Source organism: Vitis riparia, chromosome 16 (genome assembly GCF_004353265.1).
Source record: "Vitis riparia cultivar Riparia Gloire de Montpellier isolate 1030 chromosome 16, EGFV_Vit.rip_1.0, whole genome shotgun sequence".
NCBI lineage: Eukaryota > Viridiplantae > Streptophyta > Magnoliopsida > Vitales > Vitaceae > Vitis > Vitis riparia.
Window position 1 is genome coordinate 8,076,714 of NC_048446.1, and position 21,331 is coordinate 8,098,044.

Genomic DNA, 21,331 nt, shown 5'->3' on the forward strand with positions numbered 1-21,331 from the left:
AATACATACCAAAACATGATTTAGAAATGTTAAAGATCCCAAGATTCATGTATACCTCCATTTCCTAAGCATAAAATCGGCTAACCATAAAATGACATAAAAGTCCCATCTAAAAATCTAAATTTCTCAGTTGCAATTAAAGTAACGTTTATGTCCTACAACGTATAACATAAGAGTTGCATTTAAAAACCCAAAATCTTGTTGCCTTCTTCTTTCTTTTTATTCTCCATTTCACCATCCCAAGAGTGTATACCTGCATTTCAAAATTTAATGAGTTTTAGAGATTTTTATTGAAGAAAATAAACATGGATCGATGTTATCATAAATTAACAAATCTAAGAACTATTTTTTTTTTTTCAAATAGAAACATTATTCAAAGAATAAGCATTACCATACAATACCTATGGAAAAATTCATGTAGTAGCTAAGGGACTCACCATGCATGGTGATCATGATGCATTAACATGATTCATGATTAGTTGTAGCACAAAAGTAGCCCATTCTCCTATAATTTCATCGAAGGGCGCTTCTTCTGATGAATAAATGGAAATATAATTCTACTTGAGAATATGTTTTTTTATCACAAAACTGAAATCAAATAAGAAAATAACATTAAAATGCATAACATTTGGAAGCCTAAAACTATGTACAATTCATTAAATAAGTAATACCTTTGAAGCAATAATTGTAGGATCAAAAATTATTTCTTTAATGAATCTCATAACAAAGTAGCCACATTCGAACCCTCCTTCTTGTCTTGGACACTAATCGATCAATTATAAAATAACATTAGTACTCACATATATAAATGGTGCAAATGCATAAGCTAATGTGTAAAGAAAAATTTTGGATGTCACTTGCACTAGTTGCTAAGATGACTCCCTCTTAGATGTTTTCTTTGCAGATATTCGAAGAGTCTTATGTAAATAAGTTCAATGGGTACATTTTAAAAATAGGTAAATGTTATATGTTTTAATATATATAAATAATAAAAAAATGTGTTTGAGGTGAATGTATTTTTTTTATTTAAAAGTAATACTATGAAAAATAATAGGAAGAACTTACATGTTTACGATATCCTTTAAGTCCTCACATGGTTTGTGATGCATAGGGTCAAGATAGTGGACTATCATTTTCCTTGGCTCAAGCACTACCTAAATATAAACCCTTTAAGTCCTCATATCTATTTTTATTAACAAAATATAAAAACTTTCCAAAACTCAACTACTTAAATATAAAAACAAAATCAAATAAAATATCTAGCTAATTGGATTTTAGAAACTAAATAAACTATAAATAAACTAAATATAAAAACTAAATAAAATATCTATGCCCATGAATTAATTGAAGGGGATAGAAAGACACAGAGAGAACATGGCTATGGTTATGATTTCCATCTTATCATCTCCCGTCAATACCACACATGCCCATTTTAAGGTTGGACACTACTTTTGTTGATGGACTTGGAAAGGGGACTTCAAAATTGAAAACATAAATAAACCCTTATGTAAAAAAAAAAAAAAAAAATTAAAATATAATTGAGCATTAAAATATTTACTCTCTTTCATCACTTTCATTTGAATATTAATAATCTCTTATTGAGATAGATACTTACAATTTAACAAAATAGAAATTCCTAATAATAAAAAATATAAAAATTTCTATTTCTATTAACAAAATATAAAAACTTTCCAAAACTCAACTACTTAAATATAAAAATAAAATCAAATAAAATATCTAGCTAATTGGATTTTAGAAACTAAATAAACTATAAATAAACTAAATATAAAAACTAAATAAAATATTTATGCCCATGAATTAATTGAAGAGGATAGAAAGACATAGAGAGATCGAACATGGCTATGGTTATGATTTCCATCTTATCATCTCCCGTCAATACCACACATGCATTCCCGAATTGGTTCTTTTGGGGTTGGATACTCTCAACGAAATTCTATATCTCATTCCCACTTAGATACAAACAGAAAAATCATTTTTTTTTCCTCTCTTGTTTTTTAGAAAGGATGAAAATTATGTGATAGTATATCTCAAAAAAATTATGTACCTGTCATTCTCACACAAATAGATATTAAAAATCATTCATTTTTTCCCTGTTTTTCACTTTTTTTAAGGATTTGATCATGTGTTTGGTTTAGATTAAAAAATCAATTAATCTACAGTTTTTTCTTCTATGCTAGAAGATTAAACCTAAATTTTTCTTCCCTACAACTCAAGAATACACAATTCACAAAAACCATAATACAAAGATGTTGAAACAATTAATATAATGACATTAATAAAAGAAAAAAAAATGATAGATCCAAGAGATTTTGGGTTACCTGGGAGTCCACAAAGTGAAGAATGTCGGTTGTGAGCGTGTTGACTATGGGTGAGAGAAAATGTTGAAGAAGATCACAATTTTATATATAAGATTTATATATTGAGATTTTTTGGATTGTGGGTGAGATATGGAAACAATGGGATTTTTATATAGTATCCATCATTATTAATTCTAAAAATGGGTTATAATACTTAAAAAAAATTATTTTATATGATGTCACTTCCCAAAAAATGACACTATAAATATAAAATTAATATCATCTAACTACCTCAATTGAAGATTTTTTATATGATGTGTCACCTTTATTAATTATAAATCCTATGGTGTCATTATTTTAAAAGTGACACCGTAAATAGTGACACCATAAACTATTTTTGTAGTAGTGTAACTCCATCAACACAAAATCCAACCAAGCTAACCACATTGACATGATGGATCCTACCCATTGTTCCCACTTCATTAATGAACTCTTCTCCATTTTCTTTTGAATTGTTTAGGATCTTTACTGCAACAAGAACATCACTAAAAACCTTTCCTTTATACACAGTTCCATAACCTCCTTGACCCTTTTTTTCCTTGAAATGATTTGTAATCTTCTTAACATCAGCATAGGAGCATCTTGAGGACTTGAGAGCTTTATAGTCTTCTAAAAACTGTTCTATCTTTTTTGTATTGCCTCTTTCTAATTTGTCTGAGCTATACACATGATAGAGTGTGATGACTACAAGCGTCAGAAGACAGAAACTGAGGATTACCGCTGCATGTGATCAGAAAAAAAAAAAAAAAAAAAAAAGGAAAGCAAAGAAAAGAAAAGAAAGAAAAGGTTTTTCTTTCTCTCTTCTAATCTTTTCTCTCTTCCTAATCCTTAATCAAAAGGAAGTATGAGAGAGTAGAAAGTCACCTGTAACCAGTTTGTTTTTTGATACACCTGTAAGGAAAATAATACAACTATTAGATTATTAAGCTTGGTAAGCCCCTCTCATCACTACTATGTGTGTCACAGTGATACCATTGATCTGCCACACTGGTTCAATCCTAAGTTAGGAAAATAATAATAAAAATAAGAGTTTAAATTCTTGCTTCACGTTTTCCTCAGTAATCATCACCTTTTCAAACATAAAATGCAAAGTCAAAGAAAAGAAAAAATATATATATTTTATTTATAATCATATTTTCCTTCCCTCTTCTGTTATTATTTTTCCTTCTGCTTTGATATTTTCAAAATCCAATTCCTATATAATTTATCTACAACAAACGAAACCCCCAAAAGTAAGTAGTATGATCAGGAAATAACACAGAGGAAGCAGATCAATTATAGAGGAATGAATTCAGTTTATCAATACATTCAGTTTCAGGTTCTTTGCCAACATTGCTCTTCAGTCTGCATTTCTTACCTTCTCTTTCGCAGCTTCCACATGTCAATTCTGACCATGTTAAGGAAAAATAATTTTCCCCATTAACTATATCATCTGGGAGCCTAACGTTGTAAATCTTGTGGCAAGACGATAGGACCAAGCGGTCAAGATTGTAGTAAGAACCAACATCATAGACTGGGTTGCTGAAGAGAGTGGTGCAAGTGATGGACAAAAAGTAATTTGAGCTCTCTGTTTTATTTGAGAAACAATTGAACAAGGTGCAGTCACTTAGGTCGTTGGAAGGTGTAAGTTTGAACCGGAAGGGAGAGGCAGACAAAGGTTTTGAAGCTGTCTCTGAAGGCAAAAATCTGGGTTATTTTCTAATGCCTTCGATAATAATATATGAGGTACTACTTATTATCTTTCTCTTTTGGTGTTGTTTGGTTTGGAGGAAAATTATTTTCTTGCCAAAAAAATTATAATATTTGCCTACGCACAAGGGAGAATGTTTTTGATATTGTAACTCTTATAAAGAAAAAAGATTAGGGAAAGTGTAAAGTATTTGAAACTAACATATTTGTTTATGGGATATATTCATATTGCAACATATAATATTTAATTGAAAATGTTATAATTAAAATTGGAGAATTAATACATATTATATGAATCTTAATTTTGTTTCCTTAGATCCATTCTATCTTGCAATTCCCAACTTTTCGTTTTTTTTTTAATTACTTAGAATAATTTTGAATTCAAAAAATTGATTTAATTAATTACAAATTAAATCAAAATATTGTAGAATATTATGTTTGTAATTAAGTACTAAAAGTGTACATGAAATAAAAACCTCGACTCATTTATATATGGAAAAGGTTGAACCTTATTCACTATTCATTTTAAATAAAATATTATTAAAAATTATTATTTTAAATTATTATTCATTTTTAACCAAAAAATTATGAAGATGTTTTAATATCCTTATGTTTTTAATATATACTAAAATAGTTTTTTTTTATAAAAAGTATAATTTATAATTTTATTATAATATTATTAGCCATGTTTTACTAAAAGCTATATATTGATTTTTTAACTTATTTATAATTATAAAACCATTTCCATTTTAATCAAATTTCAATTACATTTAAATTATATTATATAAATTGACTTTACAATGTTCTTACAAAATCAAAACAAAAACAAAATATTTTTAAAAATAACTTATCCAAATAAGTTTTTATTTTTCATTTTTTTAAAAACAACCTGTTAAATATCCTTATTTTTATAAAATACTAGAAAAATGTTTTTATTTTTTAAATTAAAAGCAGTTTTTGGAAACAAGTTTTAGAAAATATGGTAAAATGGGCTGTTAGTCATAGACATTTCAACAATAGTCTGGTCATTGTGAGGTTGTTTTCTCCATCAACAATACTGCACTTATTATTGCCAAAAACAAATTGATGAAGAAACCTTATTGTATATATAAGCTGCCTCACAATCAAAAGGTTGAGTTAAATTTGGTACAAATGCTTTCCAGCCCATATTCATATTTAGCCCAACCTGACAAGCAAAGTCTCTACAGCAGGGATTTTCTTACAACCATCCCAAGCCCAGCCCAATAAATTCATTGGGTTGTAAGTTGTAACCCATAATAGATTTTCGCAGGGACAGAAAAATAATAAAATAAATAAGTTTATTAAAATAATGGCTGTCCTTGATATATATATATATATATATATATATTTTTAAGAGCTAATTCATGAGGTTGGGTGGTTTAAAAAAATTAAAATGAGAAACAAATAAATTAAAAAATAGGGGATAATAATTGATAATTGGATTGATAACTCCCATAGTTAATGACTTATTTACTCAATTTCTCGAAATGAAATCAATAAGTTTGATTTCTACTTGAACCAATGACTTACTTGGTAGATGGTGAAATGGGGTGCATATTTATTATACATTTAAATATTTAGAAATAAATACTTATAATGATTTAAATATAATTATTTGATCTTTTAAATATTTAAATATTTTTAAATCATTCAAATTATCTAAGAATTTGATATATTTAAGTATTTTAAAACTCATTAAAATTATAAACATAAAGATAAATGAGTTATTAAAAAAATAATCCTAAAATATTAAGTAGAAAAATAAAAACAAAGTCATATTAATAGAAACATAAAGTCATCTTTTTCCTTGCAAGATATCTCAAACCAGGAATAGCCACAGTGATATGGCTGGTATTTTAGCTGGAAGGGGAACTTGTGGGCCTTGGAGGCCGGTTGGTCTCCCCAGGGTGTATCTTCCATCCAAAATAGAACCCAGCTTGATGTTTGCTATATCATGATCCTTTTACTTTATTATTGGTACTTGAGTGTTGCTTTATTTTTTCATTAACTTCAGTGATAGAAAGTTGCCGGCAACATTTTATTGTCTAATGATGAATTTGACCATTGTTGATTAAGTGGAATTTTGGGGTTTCACTTTCTCAGCACTTTTTGTCATAAACAAAGTGTTGAACCCTTATTTTATTTTTTATTACCTTTTGACACAGCATAAAGGCTACCACTTTGCAGAGATTTGAAAATTTTCTCCCTCAAATTTTCTTTGCCTTCTGTAAATGCTGGTACTTTCTTGGATTTTCAGTTTTCTTTCACTATTACTTGTATTTTCTCTTTAGAAATACAACTTTTTGCTTTCATTTTCCATTTTAATCACTGTTTATCTTATGGTCTAATTCTAGTTGAATTACAATAATTTGTTCATCATTTTTAACTTTCCTTCAATTTGTGTTTGTATTTGTGTTGTTGATCTTCAATACAAATTGGCCAGGATTTTTGCCTTGGTTTCTGAAACTACGAAGAAGGGGATACAAGAAGAGGTTTTTGAATTTTCTAATATTGTTATTTATTATTTTGATTTTGGATGGGAACCTCTTCTGTATACCACTCTTCTCAAGGAAGTGTTAAGCTCTATTACTAAATTTCATTCTAAAACTGATTACTCATTGTCATCAACTATAAGGATTATTAAATTCAAAACAAAACTTCATGAAATGGGTTGACAATTGTTTGCATCATGGGTTTTTTCTATAGTAGCAAAACACCTTTTCTATATAATTTATCAAATAAATTATAGAAAACATTTAATCTTTTCTTATTTTATTAAAAACATAAAATGTTTTTTTTTCACCCATGTGATTTAGACTCTTGCACAGTTATGGACCTTATTGAAATGGAAAGGAAAAAACAACTTACCCTGATTCAATATGCCATAGTGAATATACTTAGTATGTTTACTACACTTTGTACTACGACAAGGAACTGTTATCAAAAGTGGACATTGATGGAAAGACCTACAAATAAAATGTTTTTGCGGGTTGAAATCTTAATCGATTAATTTATGGGAGTGATCTAGCATGTATGAAGCAACTTAGGATGAGTAAACATATTTTCACCATGTTATGTTCCATGGTTCTCCAATTGGTAAACTAAAGGATTGAAGATATGTTGATGTAAAAGAAATGGCTGCATTATTTTTACATATTCTTGCACATCATGTAAAGAATCGAGCTATAAAATTTTGATTCTTAAGGCTTGGATCGAGAATCTGTTAGTAGGCATTTCAATGCAGTATTGAATGTGGTTATTCACCTATAAGGAGTATTACTAAAAAAATCCAAGAACTTGTTTGTAAAAACTCCACTTATGAGATATGGAAATGGTTTAAGGAATATAAAATATAAATTTAGTTTATGTAGATTTAATTAATTCAAAATATAGCAATACTAATACTTTTATTTGAATAGAATTGTCTAAGAGTTTTAGATGGAACATATGTTGGAGTGAATGTGCCTGAGAGCGACAAGCATAGATATCAAACAAGGAAGAATGAAATTGAAACAAATGTCATAGGAGTTTGTTCTTAGGACATGCAGTTTATTTATACATTACCAGGTTGGGAGGGATCAACCTTTGATTCTTGAGTGCTTCAAGATGTAGTTAATAGGGGAAATGGACTAACAGTTACACATGGTAACTAAGTGTTTCTTATAAATTATTGATTTTTTTTAAAATATATGATTTATTTTTCAAATATATTTTGGAATATTCATTGTAGGTTATTACTATCTTGTTGGAGATGACTATACAAATGGAGAGAGATTTCTTGCCCCATATAGAGGACAAATATATCATCTCAATGATTGAAGAGAGGGACACATGCCAACAACCCATGAAAAGTTTTTCAACATAAAACATTCTACAATAAGAAATGTTATTGAGAGATGTTTTGATCTGCTCAAACTACGTTGGGCTATACTTAAGAGCTCTTGTTTCTATCTAGTGAAGACATAATGTAAAATCATTCTTGTTTGTTGTCTTCTTCATAATCTCATAAAAAGAGAGATGTCTATGGACCCATTGAAACAAAAGTTGGATGTACAAGACCACCAAGTTGTAGGTGAACCAATAGTTATAATTGAACCATCGGATCAATGGAGTGCTTAGAGAAGAAATTTAGCAATTCAAATGTTTAATGAATGGAGGACATTGTAGTATGTCATTTGTTTTAGAAAAAAAATCTATTATATGTTTTAGACTTAGCATTTGTAAATTGTGAATGGTTTGTATGGATTATTATACAATGGATTAGTTTGAATTGTATTTCATAATGTCTTTCTATTGGTAAATTTGAGATACGGTTAGATTGCATTTATTATAATTGTCTTTATATTATATTTGTTCTTAAAATATAGTTATATAATTTTATATTTTTGAAACATAGGATGAATTCTACATCAAGTGGTCAAACGAGTATGGAATCGTAGTAAAGATGAAAGATTAGTTGAGTCTCTTATTGAATTATGTGTTTTAGGGAAGTTAAAGTGAGATAACGGGTTTAAACCAAGAACATTTTTACAAGTGGAGAAGTAGCTAAAGGAAATGTTTCCAAATAGTGGACTTAAAGCAAGTCCACATATTGAATCGTGTGTGAAGACTTTAAAAGGACAATTCAATGTCATAATGGATATGCTAACCCATGGTAGTAGGTTTTCGAGGGATAATGAAAAGAAAATGATTTTATGTGATCAAGTTATATTTGAAGGTTGGATCAACGTAAATATTCAATTCTTCCTATCTTGTATATTCCTTACTTACCCTTTTTGTAAATTTTTATTCGACAACATGATGCATTGGAATGTTCTTCTGCTTTCAATATATTATGTATTTTATATGCCTGAATGTCACTTATATTTATACGAACTGCATGAATGGTGTTTGTTACTATTCTTCATTAATTTTTCTTAAGAGAAATATTAGTTGCAACTACTTTTAATAAACTATACAATGCAGTTTAGCTAGTTGTTGTTTTTTTTTTTTTTTTTTTTTTTTTTTGGTTATTGTAAGTTCCATTCAATTTTTTATGTTCCTAGGTTCCTCCCTTGCTTGGATTGTTTTTATTGTATTTAATTTCTAAAGGGAACTTAAAAAAGGCCGTTATGCTTATTCATTCATATCCATTAAGCAAAATTTTAATAATATGCATGCTATAATTTTTTGGATCTGTCCACTTTTTGGATTGAGGAAGGACAAAATTTTCTAGATTTTCAATTGTTGATTGATGTTTTATGTTAATAAAAAATCAAATATCATTATTATTGTTATTTCTTTCAGCTTTTCAATTATCTTTTGTATGTTTTATAAGAGCATAAAGATGCTAATGGTTTGAGACTCAAACCATTTCCACACTTTGATGAATCGAACCTTGTTTTTGGTAAGGATCATGCTAATGGAAAAGGAGTCATGTCAACTATCGATATTTTGGATGAGTTAGATCAAAATGAAGCAATCAATGACATTGGAATTGATGACTTAGGAGTCGATGCTTCTCATACTCATACAACTGCATCTACTCCAAATAGAATGGAATGTTCATCACGTCAATGGATTGTCACACACTGCCCCATACCTCTAGCAGGTTGAAACGACGGGCAACTGCATCATGACACACCATCAGACGGCACCTGCCAACCGCCCTAAACTGAAATGATTGCCCTGCCACGAACAGGATAGCCATCATTACGGTGAAAGTCAAAGTGCCTAAGCACTATAAAAAGCCCTCCTGAAGCATAACCCAGGTACGCGCACCTAAGTTGGCCTATTCACTCTCTCTCTAAAGGCTCTAACCTACCTGTGTCTGACTTAAGCTTCGGAGGGGCGTGCCCAAACACCCTGTTCGGACATCTTTTGTGCAAGGAAGAAGCTTACTCAATCCCTTATTGCTGGGTAAAAGCTCTTAGTGGCACAGCATAAGGAGGATCTGACTCCAGTTGACCTCGCATCAATAGTACTTCTATCGAGAACTAGGATGAAGTTTGTGTTCTTTTATTCCCTCTTTTGCAAATAGGAAACAAGTATTTGCTAGCTTTGAGAATTTAAATATTCTTATGTATTTTTTATTTTTTTAAAAGTAAAATATAATTCTATACCTTCTTTTGCATGATAAATTATTCAAAATTTTGATAAAAGCATAAATGAATATTTGCATATTTTAGGGTTATGGACTTTATTGGATATGATACTTATTGAAAATTAGAATGAAGTTTGAGTTTTCTATTTCCTCTTTTGGAAATAGGAAAAGTATTTTCTAGCTTTGAGAATAGATATTATAACAAATATATTTTTTCTCTTTTTTTTGGTAAAATATAATTTTTTAGCTTCTTACTTAACAAATTATTCAAATTCTTTTTATAAAAAGAATAATTGAATAATATTTGTATATTAGGATTGAATGATTTTTTATGCTTAATTTTTTATTATTGAGTATATATATTATTTTTTTAGTCTTATAATTTAGTAACAAAAAAAAATCCTCAAAAATTATTCTTTTAAAATGAAAATAAAAAATTATTTTAAACTGTGTAAAGGTATTATTGTTAATATCTCTTTTTCATTCATATTCTTATTGTTACCAAACATTCAAATGGAAATAAATAATCATTCTAACCTTAGATTTTTAAGTTCATCCAAACGCTAGAAATTGAATCGCCAAATTCATTCCCATTCAACAAGAAATAGGAATGAAAACAAAATATTTATTCCCATTCTCATTCCCTATTCCACGTACCAAACACCTTAAAGTGGAAAAGGAGGTATGATCCTATGCCCTTAGCTTCACTTTAGAAAACTTGACTCCTATCTTGAGAAGTTGTAAGCTACATGTGATTAGTAAAAGACTTCAATAACCTTCCCTCATATTTACTATATAAGGACAAGGTTTCCTCATAACTCCAATGTACTAAGTTGTGGTTGTATGCTGATGATGACTCTATCTTGAGAATAAGTAAACTACATGTGATTAGTAAAAAATTCGACTCATCTTTCAATCCCTCCAATTGAAGAGTGGTGCACATAAATATTCAAGGGATTAGAGCAATTTCAAAAATAAGAATATTAAATTTTATGTTATTAACATTTTTCTTAAAAAAAATAATAAAAAAATTTTGAATTGGAAATGGATGCATATTGAAATTAATTTGGTATTTCTAAACAAGTTGTAAAAATAAAATCATCTAGTCGTGTGAAGGATTCTAAGTAAGTTCATGCATTTGCATGAGAAAAAGGGAAAAACTTCTCACTAGCTTTGCATAACGATAGTAATCAATGCTACTAAGAAGAGGAAAAGTGGTGTTATCAAACCCATTTCAAGTTCTTTATAGAAGAAGAATTGCATTTCTTTAATATAGTTTTTATCCTAATCAAATCAATGGCCCAATGGAAAATGAATCGGTTAATAGCTATTTGATAATATTGTGCAATGGTTGATATTTTGAAATAAAATCACATTTTAGGGATTTTTTTTTAAATATAATGAATATATGATTTTTATGCTGTGGTTTGAGTCCAAATTTAACATCTATTTAAAAGAATCCATTTTTTCAAAGCATCATCCAACTTAAAAACTTATTCAATCATGGATAGAATTGATTCGATAATTTAATTGTGCTCTAACTGTTATATCAATGTCACATAAATGGCTAATCCAATTATTGAGTGGTCTAATAATAAACTATTTCAAACACAAGAATCAAATAGATGATTGAACTAATAAGTCTAATTTAACTTTCAAATGGATGATCCTATTCTTTCATTATGATTTAAAGCGAGGAAAATAATCAATAAAATTTGAAATTTATGGTAATTAAATATATTTAGCTTAAACTTCAAAATTCTAAAAATATGTCAAAGAAATACAACAGAGAGCTTGATCAAAAAGCTCAACACATCTCCTCTATCTTACAAAGATTACGATATTTATAAGTCTTCTTCTTAATAAGACTTTTGTGATCGAATTTTTTTATTGTAAGTTTTGCCTTTTTTGCGATCTTTGGTACGTATATTGGACCAGCAACCATTGCATAATTCTTGCTTTCAAGATTGCAGATTGCAAAATTCTTTTGCTTGAATAAAAGATTTCTTTTTCTACGGTTGATCAAAAATGGATTTGAATTGAAATTTCAGTTCTATGAAATTCAAAATTTTACTTTTCCATGGAATTATCTTTTGAATTTGAAAGAATTTCATTTAATCCAAGTCCATGGAATATAATGAATTCAAAATACTGAAAATTAAACTTTTGTGCAAGCAAATGCATTTGATTTCCTCTCCCATTGAAACAAATGTATTTGTTTGATTTGATTATTAAATCTTGTCATTATAAACTCTAAAATATTCATTTTTTTCATGTTGATCTATTAGTCATGACAATCATTGGAGGACGCTTTGTACTCAGGATATCTTGTCTTTTTGGCTATTTAATCCACAAGTTTCGACGGAGACATTTATCATTAGATGATGATATTGAGGAGTTTCTTCAAAATCACAAAAATCTCCTACCCATCAAGTACTCATATTCACATTTAAAAAAGAATAACCAACAATTTCAGGAATAAGTTAGGCCAAGGAGGCTTTGGTTTTGTGTACAAAGGAATACTTCAAAGTGGCCGCGTTGTAGTAGTAAAAGTATTGATCATATCAAAAGCTAATGAACAATATTTTATCAATAAAATCACTACAATTGGAAGGATTTACCATGTTAATATAGTACAACTTGTTGGATTTTGCGTAGAATAATCAAAATGGGCCCTTATATATGACTTTATGCCAAATGGGTCACTTGATAAGTTTATCTTCTTTAAAGGAGAAAAACACATTCCTTTAAGTTGGGACAGATTGTACAAAATTGCACTTGGAGTAGGGCGTGGGATTGAATACTTACATCAAGGGTGTGACATGCAAATTCTACATTTTGATATCAAGCCACACAATATTCTTTTGGATGAAGACTTTACTCCAAAAGTTTCGGATTTTGGCCTTGCAAAATTGTATTGAACAAATGAAAGTGTTGTATCTCTCACTGCAGCCCAAGGAACATTAAGATACATTGCTCCAAAGTTGTTTTATAAAAACGTTGGATATGTGTCATATAAGCCTGATGTTTATAGCTTTGGAATGTTATTGATAGATATGATGGATAAATAAAGGCGTTTTAGTAAACATGAAGAGGAATATCTAAGTGAATTATTTTTCCCATCATAGATTTGTGATTGAATTGAACAAAGAGAAGATATGGAAATGGGAGATGTCACAAAGGATGAAAAGAAATATATATGGAAGATGGTCATAGTTGCATTGTGGTGTGTGCAAATGAAGCCCATGGACTGTCCTTCTATGAGCAAAGCTCTCGACATGTTGGAAGGAGATGTTGAACCATTGCAACTACCCCCTAAACCTAGCTTCTATTCTCTTGAAATATCAGCTTTGGATCGGGAGAACAAACCAATGGGGGTTCTAATTTCCTCACATAATGCAAGTATTACAATTAGCTTAGATGGGAGGTAACTCAACAATGTATCTACTTGCAAATGCTCTCTCTCTCTCTCTCTCTCTATATATATATATATATATATATATGTGTGTGTGTAAATTAATGTGCTATCTAAACATGTAAGCCAATTCCCTTTATTTTTAGATTCTTAGGTATATATAGTTGTAAAGCTAAAGAGGTTTGAGTAATTTATTTTGTAATGCATCTGTTAGCAGCAACCCTCACAATTCAAAATTCATAGGCCAATTTTTAGCATTTTTTTCTTAGTTGACATGTAGGATGATTCATAAGCAAGCATTCTTATATGATGAAAATCACAATGTTAAATTGATGTAACTTCTGCCTCTAAATGGGGTTGTTTACTTAATTTTTATTTTTGAATGAAATGAATATGAGATACCTTGACAATTATATGATCCAACACCTAGCTATTTTAAAAAGAGTTTCAACTCCTTACTTTAATCATGTGAGATGCAGGGGAGGCAAAAACTACTTTTTATAGGGGAATATTATGAATAAATCTAGTACTAGATAGTAAATCTTGCACTGAGGTAGTAAAAATATTATGCATTGGAAGGCTGCCATATTGCTCTTAGTCAATGAGAATGGTGGTGCTTGAACGGCAACGAAAGCAAAGAGCGGATAGGATTTATGTTTGTGTATTGTAGAAGCTTAGGTTAAGAAAAGAGAAAAAAATGTCACTTTTCCCTTCTGACATAATTGTCTTAGAAAAAATATTATGTTAATAACAAAAACTTCTAAAAATGTGCAAGACTAACAAGTAAAAATAAAAATAGACGGTTTTAGTTTGAAACTCATGCAAGACTTGACAAAAAGTAACATTCTCGAATGTTACCAGTTCCGGTACATAGACCAAACAATACAATGCAAGTAAAAGTTCCTTGATTCATGGAGATATAGAACAACATATAAGTTATCATGCTTGCATATCCACCATTTAAGTCTCCAACTGTCATTTATTTCCTTACAAATCATGATGATTTTTCCTATGAAGTACCTTCGATATAAAGCCAATCCATAAGTTCTCTTAAAGCCACTTATTAATTCTCCTGTCCATTTATTATATTTTTGTTTAGGAAAAAATCTCTTTGACAAACAATATTATCTAAATAGCAACAATAACCTTACATGGATGGATGAGTACAACATGGTTAATATCTAGGCTGCATGCTCATAGTAATAAAAAGGATAAATTAGTTTTCACTCTATTAATTCTGAGATGACTGCCAACTCTTGTTGAAGAGATTTTTTACGCCTTCTAATGTTTGTTCTTGTTGAATCTATGGAAGCAAAAGGGTTGGGTGGCATGGTTAACTTGTCTCCTCCTTCCAACATTTGAATCACAACTTTTATGGAAGGGCGATCTATTGGACACCATTGAATGCACCAAAGTCCCACAATTGTTAGCTTCTTTGCAATTTTAATGTCTCCTTCTTCCTCAATTCGAATACACACCTCTTCCCCCTTATCTAACTGGTTATAAACCCATTCTGGGAAGTATACTTGGTTAGCCTTCTCCATTGTGACATCAATATTCTTCCTTCCTCCTACCATTTCCAATAGCAACATTCCAAAACTATAAATATCTGACTTATAGGACACGTTTCCAAAGTTCCTTGATAATACTTCTGGTGCAATATAGCCCATGGTCCCTCTTGCTGTTGTCATTGAAACTGCACTTTGTTCCTTGGAACACAATTTGGCTAGACCAAAATCAGAGATTTTTGGATTGAAGTTTTGATCAAGCAAAATATTATGAGGTTTGATATCAAAATGGAGAATTCTTTTGTCACAACCTTGGTGAAGATACTCAATTCCTTTGGCTATGCCTAAAGCAATATTTTGAAGCAGCTCCCACCTAAGTGAACAATCCTTGACAGATTTTGAAAATATATACTTCTCCAAAGACTCATTTGGTAAGAACTCATAAATTAAAGCTCGATTAACCCCATCAGCACAAAATCCAACCAAGCGAACCACATTGACATGATGGATCCTACCCATTGTTCCCACTTCATTAATGAACTCTTCTCCATTTTCTTTTGAATTGTTTAGGATCTTTACTGCAACAAGAACTTCACTAGAAAGCCTTCCTTTATACACAGTTCCATAACCGCCTTGACCCAATTTTTCCTTGAAATGATTTGTAATCTTCTTAACATCAGCGTAGGAGTATCTTGAGGGCTTGAGAGCTTTATAGTCTTCTAAAAACTGTTCTATCTTTTTTGTATTCTCTCTTTCTAATTTGTCTGAGCTATACACATGATAGAGTCTGATGACAAGAAGCACCAGAAGACAGAAACTGAGGATTACCGCTGCATGTGATCAGAAAAGAAAAAAAAGGGTTTTCTAAATAAATGCAAAAAGAATTAAATAGTAATCTTTTCTCTCTTACTAATCCTTAATCAAAAGGAAGTATGAGTGAGTAGAAAGTCACCTGTAACCAGTTTGTTTTTTGATACACCTGTAAGGAAAATAATACAAATATTAGATTGTTAAGCTTGGGAAGCCCCTCTCATCACTACTATGTGTGTCATAGTGATCACCATGGATCTACCACACTGGTCCAATCCTAAGTTAAGAAAATAATAATAAAAATAAAATGCAAAGTCAAAGAAAAGAAAAAAATTTATCTTATTTATTGTTATATTTTCCTTCCTCTTCTGCTATTGTTTTTTCTTCTGCTTTGATATTTTCAAGATCCAATTCATATATAATTTATCTACAACAAACGAAACCCCCTAAAGTAAGTAGTATGATCAGAAAATAGCACAGAGGAAGCAGATCTATTATAGAGGGATGAATTCATACAGTACCTTTTGCTTGCTTATCAATACATTCAGTTTCAGGTTCTTTGCCAACATTGCTCTTCAGTCTGCATCTCTTACCTTCTCTTTCGCAGTTTCCACATATCAATTCTGACCATGTTAAGGAAAAATAATTTTGTCCATTAAATAAATCTTCTGGGAGAATAACGTCGTAAATCTTGTGGCAAGAGGATAGGTCCATGAATTCAAGAATTTTGTCAGAATCAACAGCATAGACTGGGTTGCTGAGGAGAACGGTGCAAGGGATGGACAAAAAATAATTTGAATGTGTTTTTTTTGAGGAACAATTGAAGAAGGTGTAGTCAACTAGGTAGTTGGAACTTGCAAGTTTGAACTGGAAGGGAGAGGCAGACAAAGTAAGGTTTTGAAGCTGTCTTTGAAGGCAAAAATCTGGGTCATGGACGATAATCTCCTGAGAGTTGTAATTTATCTTCTTCACTGAAAGGCTTACGGAATATGGCAGCTCTAGGATGGTCTGCTTCTTTTCTATACAAGATATCTCAAACCCGGGATAGCCACAATTATATGGCTGGTCTTTTAGCCGGAAGGGGAACCTGATAACTGGGCCATGGTTGCTGCAGCTTGATACCTTGCACTCATCTTGGCTGGCTCCAATCTCTACAAACCATCTCATAAACAAGAACAGAAACAAAGAGATGACCATTTTTAAGCAATTTCTCATCCCCATAGCTTTTGGTCTGTTCCTCCAGCCTTTCTTATTGATTCAATGTTTTTGTATTTTTGAAGGTAAGAACTCCTATATATTCAATTCCAAAATGAACTAGAAAGGGAAAAGGAGATGATCCTATGCCCCTTGCTTCACTTTAGACAGCTTGACTCCTACAATGAGAAGCATGCGGTAAACTTCCTTGATATTTGCTACATGGACAAGGTTTGCTGACAACTCCAATGTACTTAGTTGTGGTTGTACATTGATGATGACCCGGCCGGCCAAATATGATGAGGGGAAAAAAAATCAAAGATTTTGGGTAGTTGATTGTGACACCAATGCATAGTCAAAGAAAGTTGAACTCTAAGCTGGCTTAGCCCTTTGGGATGTAATTTTATCTTCTTCTGAAACTCGGGGATGCCCAAAACCAAGGCATGCAGCTTCTCTTTCTGAATCTGAACTTATGATGGTGAGAGAAGTAAAACTTGTGGGAGCAGGCCCCATAACACTCCTCCATGTCTGTTTTCTTTCATTTTGTGATGCTAGTGAAAACCAGCCCTGCAGGCTCTCTTCTCACGGAGATATTCGAAACATCACCAACCTTTTTCAATTAAAAGGTGGTAAGCCCAGCTTTGGTTATCCTGATCCGGCATATGAATTGGTTTGTGGAATCAACCATGCAATCTTTTAAGGCAAATACCATGTTGAGGAGATCAATTACCATAACTACACCATTAGAGTAGTAGTTGCTAGGTGTACACAAAATTTTCTAATAAGAAAATTGTAGATAAAATTGTAAACTTTATTTATGAAGTTAGAAATAGTCTCTAGTATGTTCTTTGATTCTTCTTAAGCTTTAGTCGAGCCTTGGTTTGGTTTAGACCCTACCTCGTCTTGAGCTTGGGCTTCAACTTTAACTTGTCTTGGACTTGAACTCTAGCTTGTCTTAAGTTTTGGCTTGGACCTTTGGGCTTGGGCCTGTCTTAGGCTTAGCTTAGGCTTGGACTTTAGCTTGTCTTTAACTTGGGCTTCGACTTTTGTATAGCCAACAGTTCACCAAGGGCGTGAATGTTTGATCTCGGATTGAAGATGCTTTAAACTTGGTCTTTAGATCTTTGAAGGTATGATCTTTGAATCTTGGAAGGTTTGATCTTCAAATCTTTGAAGGCTTGGTCTTCAAATCATGAAAGGCTTGTTGAAAGCTTGATTCTCAAACCTTCAAAAGCTTGATCTTTAAATCTTTGAAGAGTTGATATTCAAATCTTTAAAGGCTTGATTTTCATATCTTCAAAACTTGAAGAACTCCTTCGATACTCGAGGGTAACTTTCTTCAACTCTTCTCAAGTGTGGAAGTCTCTTCTTTTCTATCTTGTGTATGTTTTTTAACGTTCTCTATTTATAAGGGTTAGAAGATGCATATTTGGATAGTTTTATTTATTTCTTACAAATATTATTTCTTAATCAAAGTTAATATTTAGGGAGATTTTTAGACGTCATATTTGGAGTCTTAACCTTGGAATATTTCTTTAATTAAAAATTAATATTTAGGAAAGTTGGAAAGCATATCTGGTAGTTTTAATTTATTTTTTAAGGAGATTTTCATCAAATTACTAAGTTTGCTTAAATCCATTTGATAATTATCTCTAATGAAAATTTTAAAAATATTTATTTTTAAATTGAAAACTCTAGTTTAAGAAACAAATTTCCAATTTATGAGATTTTGAAACTTTGAGAGCACATTATCCAAGTAAAAAATTTAAATTCTTCAAGGATTCTCAAAATTACTTTTAAGGAAAATATTTTAAATCCAAATAAAGTTAGAAATGAATTTTAGCTCTGATTTTCAAAATTCCTCATAATATTTACTTTCTTTATTTCCACTCTTTTCCAATTTAATAAATATTCTTAAACATAGAATTTCATTTTCATAATAATTTATTCCATTAAAAATTAGCAAAAACTTTCAAGACCATTTTGCTAAATATTTTTATAATAAATTCTATATCACGAGATTTTCCAAATTATTTATTTGTTTTTCTAAATTAGAAGACTTGTACTAAAAAGGAATTACTCCCTCATTCCTTTTCCTTGAACTTTCGTTATCCAATATTGTTCTTCTCTTAGGGAGAAAGCCTAAAGAACCCTTGGTGTTATCCTCCTTCTCTTAGGGAGAAGAGCTTGGAGGACCACCTAGGTGTCATTCTCCCTCTCTTAGGGAGGAAAGTCAAGAGAATCACCAATCCAAACCACAAGGATTGTTCAAAAGGAATATCTAGCAACCTAAATTAGCAACTTCCAATTTTCAATAAATAATTTTGGAAAATAACTCCTCATGAAAATTTATTTTTCATTAAGAATTCTAAAATATTTTACTTATAAAAATAAGGAAATAAACAAATATTTACCTATGACCTTTATGGATCCTATCACAAATTTTGGTAAACATAATTTGGAATCACAAAAATCAAAATTTTTCCAAAATAACCCTATAACCAAAAATAGGGTTAGGAGACATATTTAAAAAAAAAAAATCCTAAAATGCTCTAAATCTATCATGTTTCTACTACCAAGAGCAAAAATGCTTAAAGATCATTAGAACCACTTTGGAGTGCTTAAGCATCCCTCTTGAGCATTCAATGAGTGCTTGAGTGCTATAGGCATCTTGAGCACTAATTTCAACGCTTAAGTGTTGTCGCCTACAATTGCATACTTGAGAAGCTTTCTCCACCCTTTTCAATCACTTTTCCACCTAAAAACTCACCTTTGTAAATCGGTTTCTCCACTGAGGATGTTCTTAAATGCATAGAACCTTTGATCTCTACTCATGGGTCATCATAAATGAATAAAAATCATTTTTTTATGTAGGATGAAAAAACTCATGCTCCTAAAAACTGGAGCTTACAACCCATCTATGAACAAAAATTATTTTTACATTTGAACATAAAAATCCTATGTTCCTAAACACAAAGCTTACAGCCCAATCTAAGAGAATGAAAATTTTAAACATCCATAACATTCATCAAGAACATTTATGCATGCATCCCTTCAGGCCATGGGATGTAAACCTACAAAATAAAGTGAGCACCCCTTAAAATGGATCTAACATGTTTTTTCCTAACCTAGGGCTTTTATACCAATTGTTAAAATCTCTGGATTACTCCATTCCAAGCCCTAGACTGTTAGGATACATGTAAAACTATCATAAGGATATCTAGATCTACACTCAACAAAAACATGGCAATAAAAAAACCATTAATAACCATAGATCTAGAGATAAAAACCGTATCAATTGTTGCTAAGACCCTAGCCATGGATCTAACATATATCTTGAGCTAAATCTCAAGTTTAAAGGATGAAAATTATGCAAGTTGAAGAAATCATTCTCAATCATGGTAGAGAAGAGACTAGATATACTTAGAAAAAGCTCCAAGAGTGTGAAGCATGAGGAAAGTTTCAAAAAATGAAAGTAGAGCAATTCATAGTATGAGAGATGAGAAATGAAGGTTGTGGAAAGAATTGGAGAGCAAGTAAACATGAGAAAGAAGGTTAAAAAATGTGGCTTGAAGTTCATATATTCTAATTAGAACTCAAAATTTGGCAACAACATATATGATGACTTTGAGATGAAAGTTGGAGTACTTCCCAAGACATTTTTGGGCATGCTATATATCGTTTCGAAGCTCGAGAAGACAGGAATCCAACTTTTTAAACAATACATAAATCAAAGTTGAAACGAGCAAGATATGGATGATTAAAGAGAACTATGAAAAAAAAAATCAAATGAGTGTTAGTTTCGCATGAACATGCAAAACTTCGCATGAATGTGTGAAATTGACCAAAGAGATCACTTTTGCAGTAGCTCAAAAACCTATGGAAATCAATTTCACATGAACATACAAATTTTCGCACGATTATGCCAAATGCGCTCTAGAATGACGTTGGAATGTTGTCAATCCATTTATAATTTGCATGACCATAAGAAATGGAGCCTTATCATGCAAAATTAACATTTTTTCACTAAATTTTCCCGTGACTCAAATTTTTATAACTTTTATTGAGAGCCCTTGATTTGGAAAAGAAGAATTTACATGCTCTATAGGATCTTGCCACGTGTCAACTTAACTTTTAGTCTATAAATAGGGCATTAGAGTTCTTTTTTAGGAGTTCAGGGATTATTGGATGTTCTTGGATCTTCTTGGGGGGAGAAGACGATATTGAAGATTCT

The 21,331-nt window shown here is 30.8% G+C and overlaps 1 protein-coding gene across 1 annotated transcript; it reads right to left on the reverse strand.

The window, feature by feature from the left end:
* Positions 1-14,808: 14,808 nt before the first annotated feature.
* On the reverse strand, positions 14,809-17,100 carry LOC117933222 (rust resistance kinase Lr10-like). Its single transcript, XM_034854611.1, has 3 exons — positions 16,425-17,100; positions 16,347-16,349; positions 14,809-15,923 (listed from the first exon to the last, which is right to left on the reverse strand). The coding sequence occupies exons 1-3, from the start codon at positions 17,098-17,100 to the stop codon at positions 14,809-14,811; spliced, it is 1,794 nt and encodes a 597-aa protein (XP_034710502.1).
* Between the last annotated feature and the right edge of the window lie 4,231 nt (positions 17,101-21,331).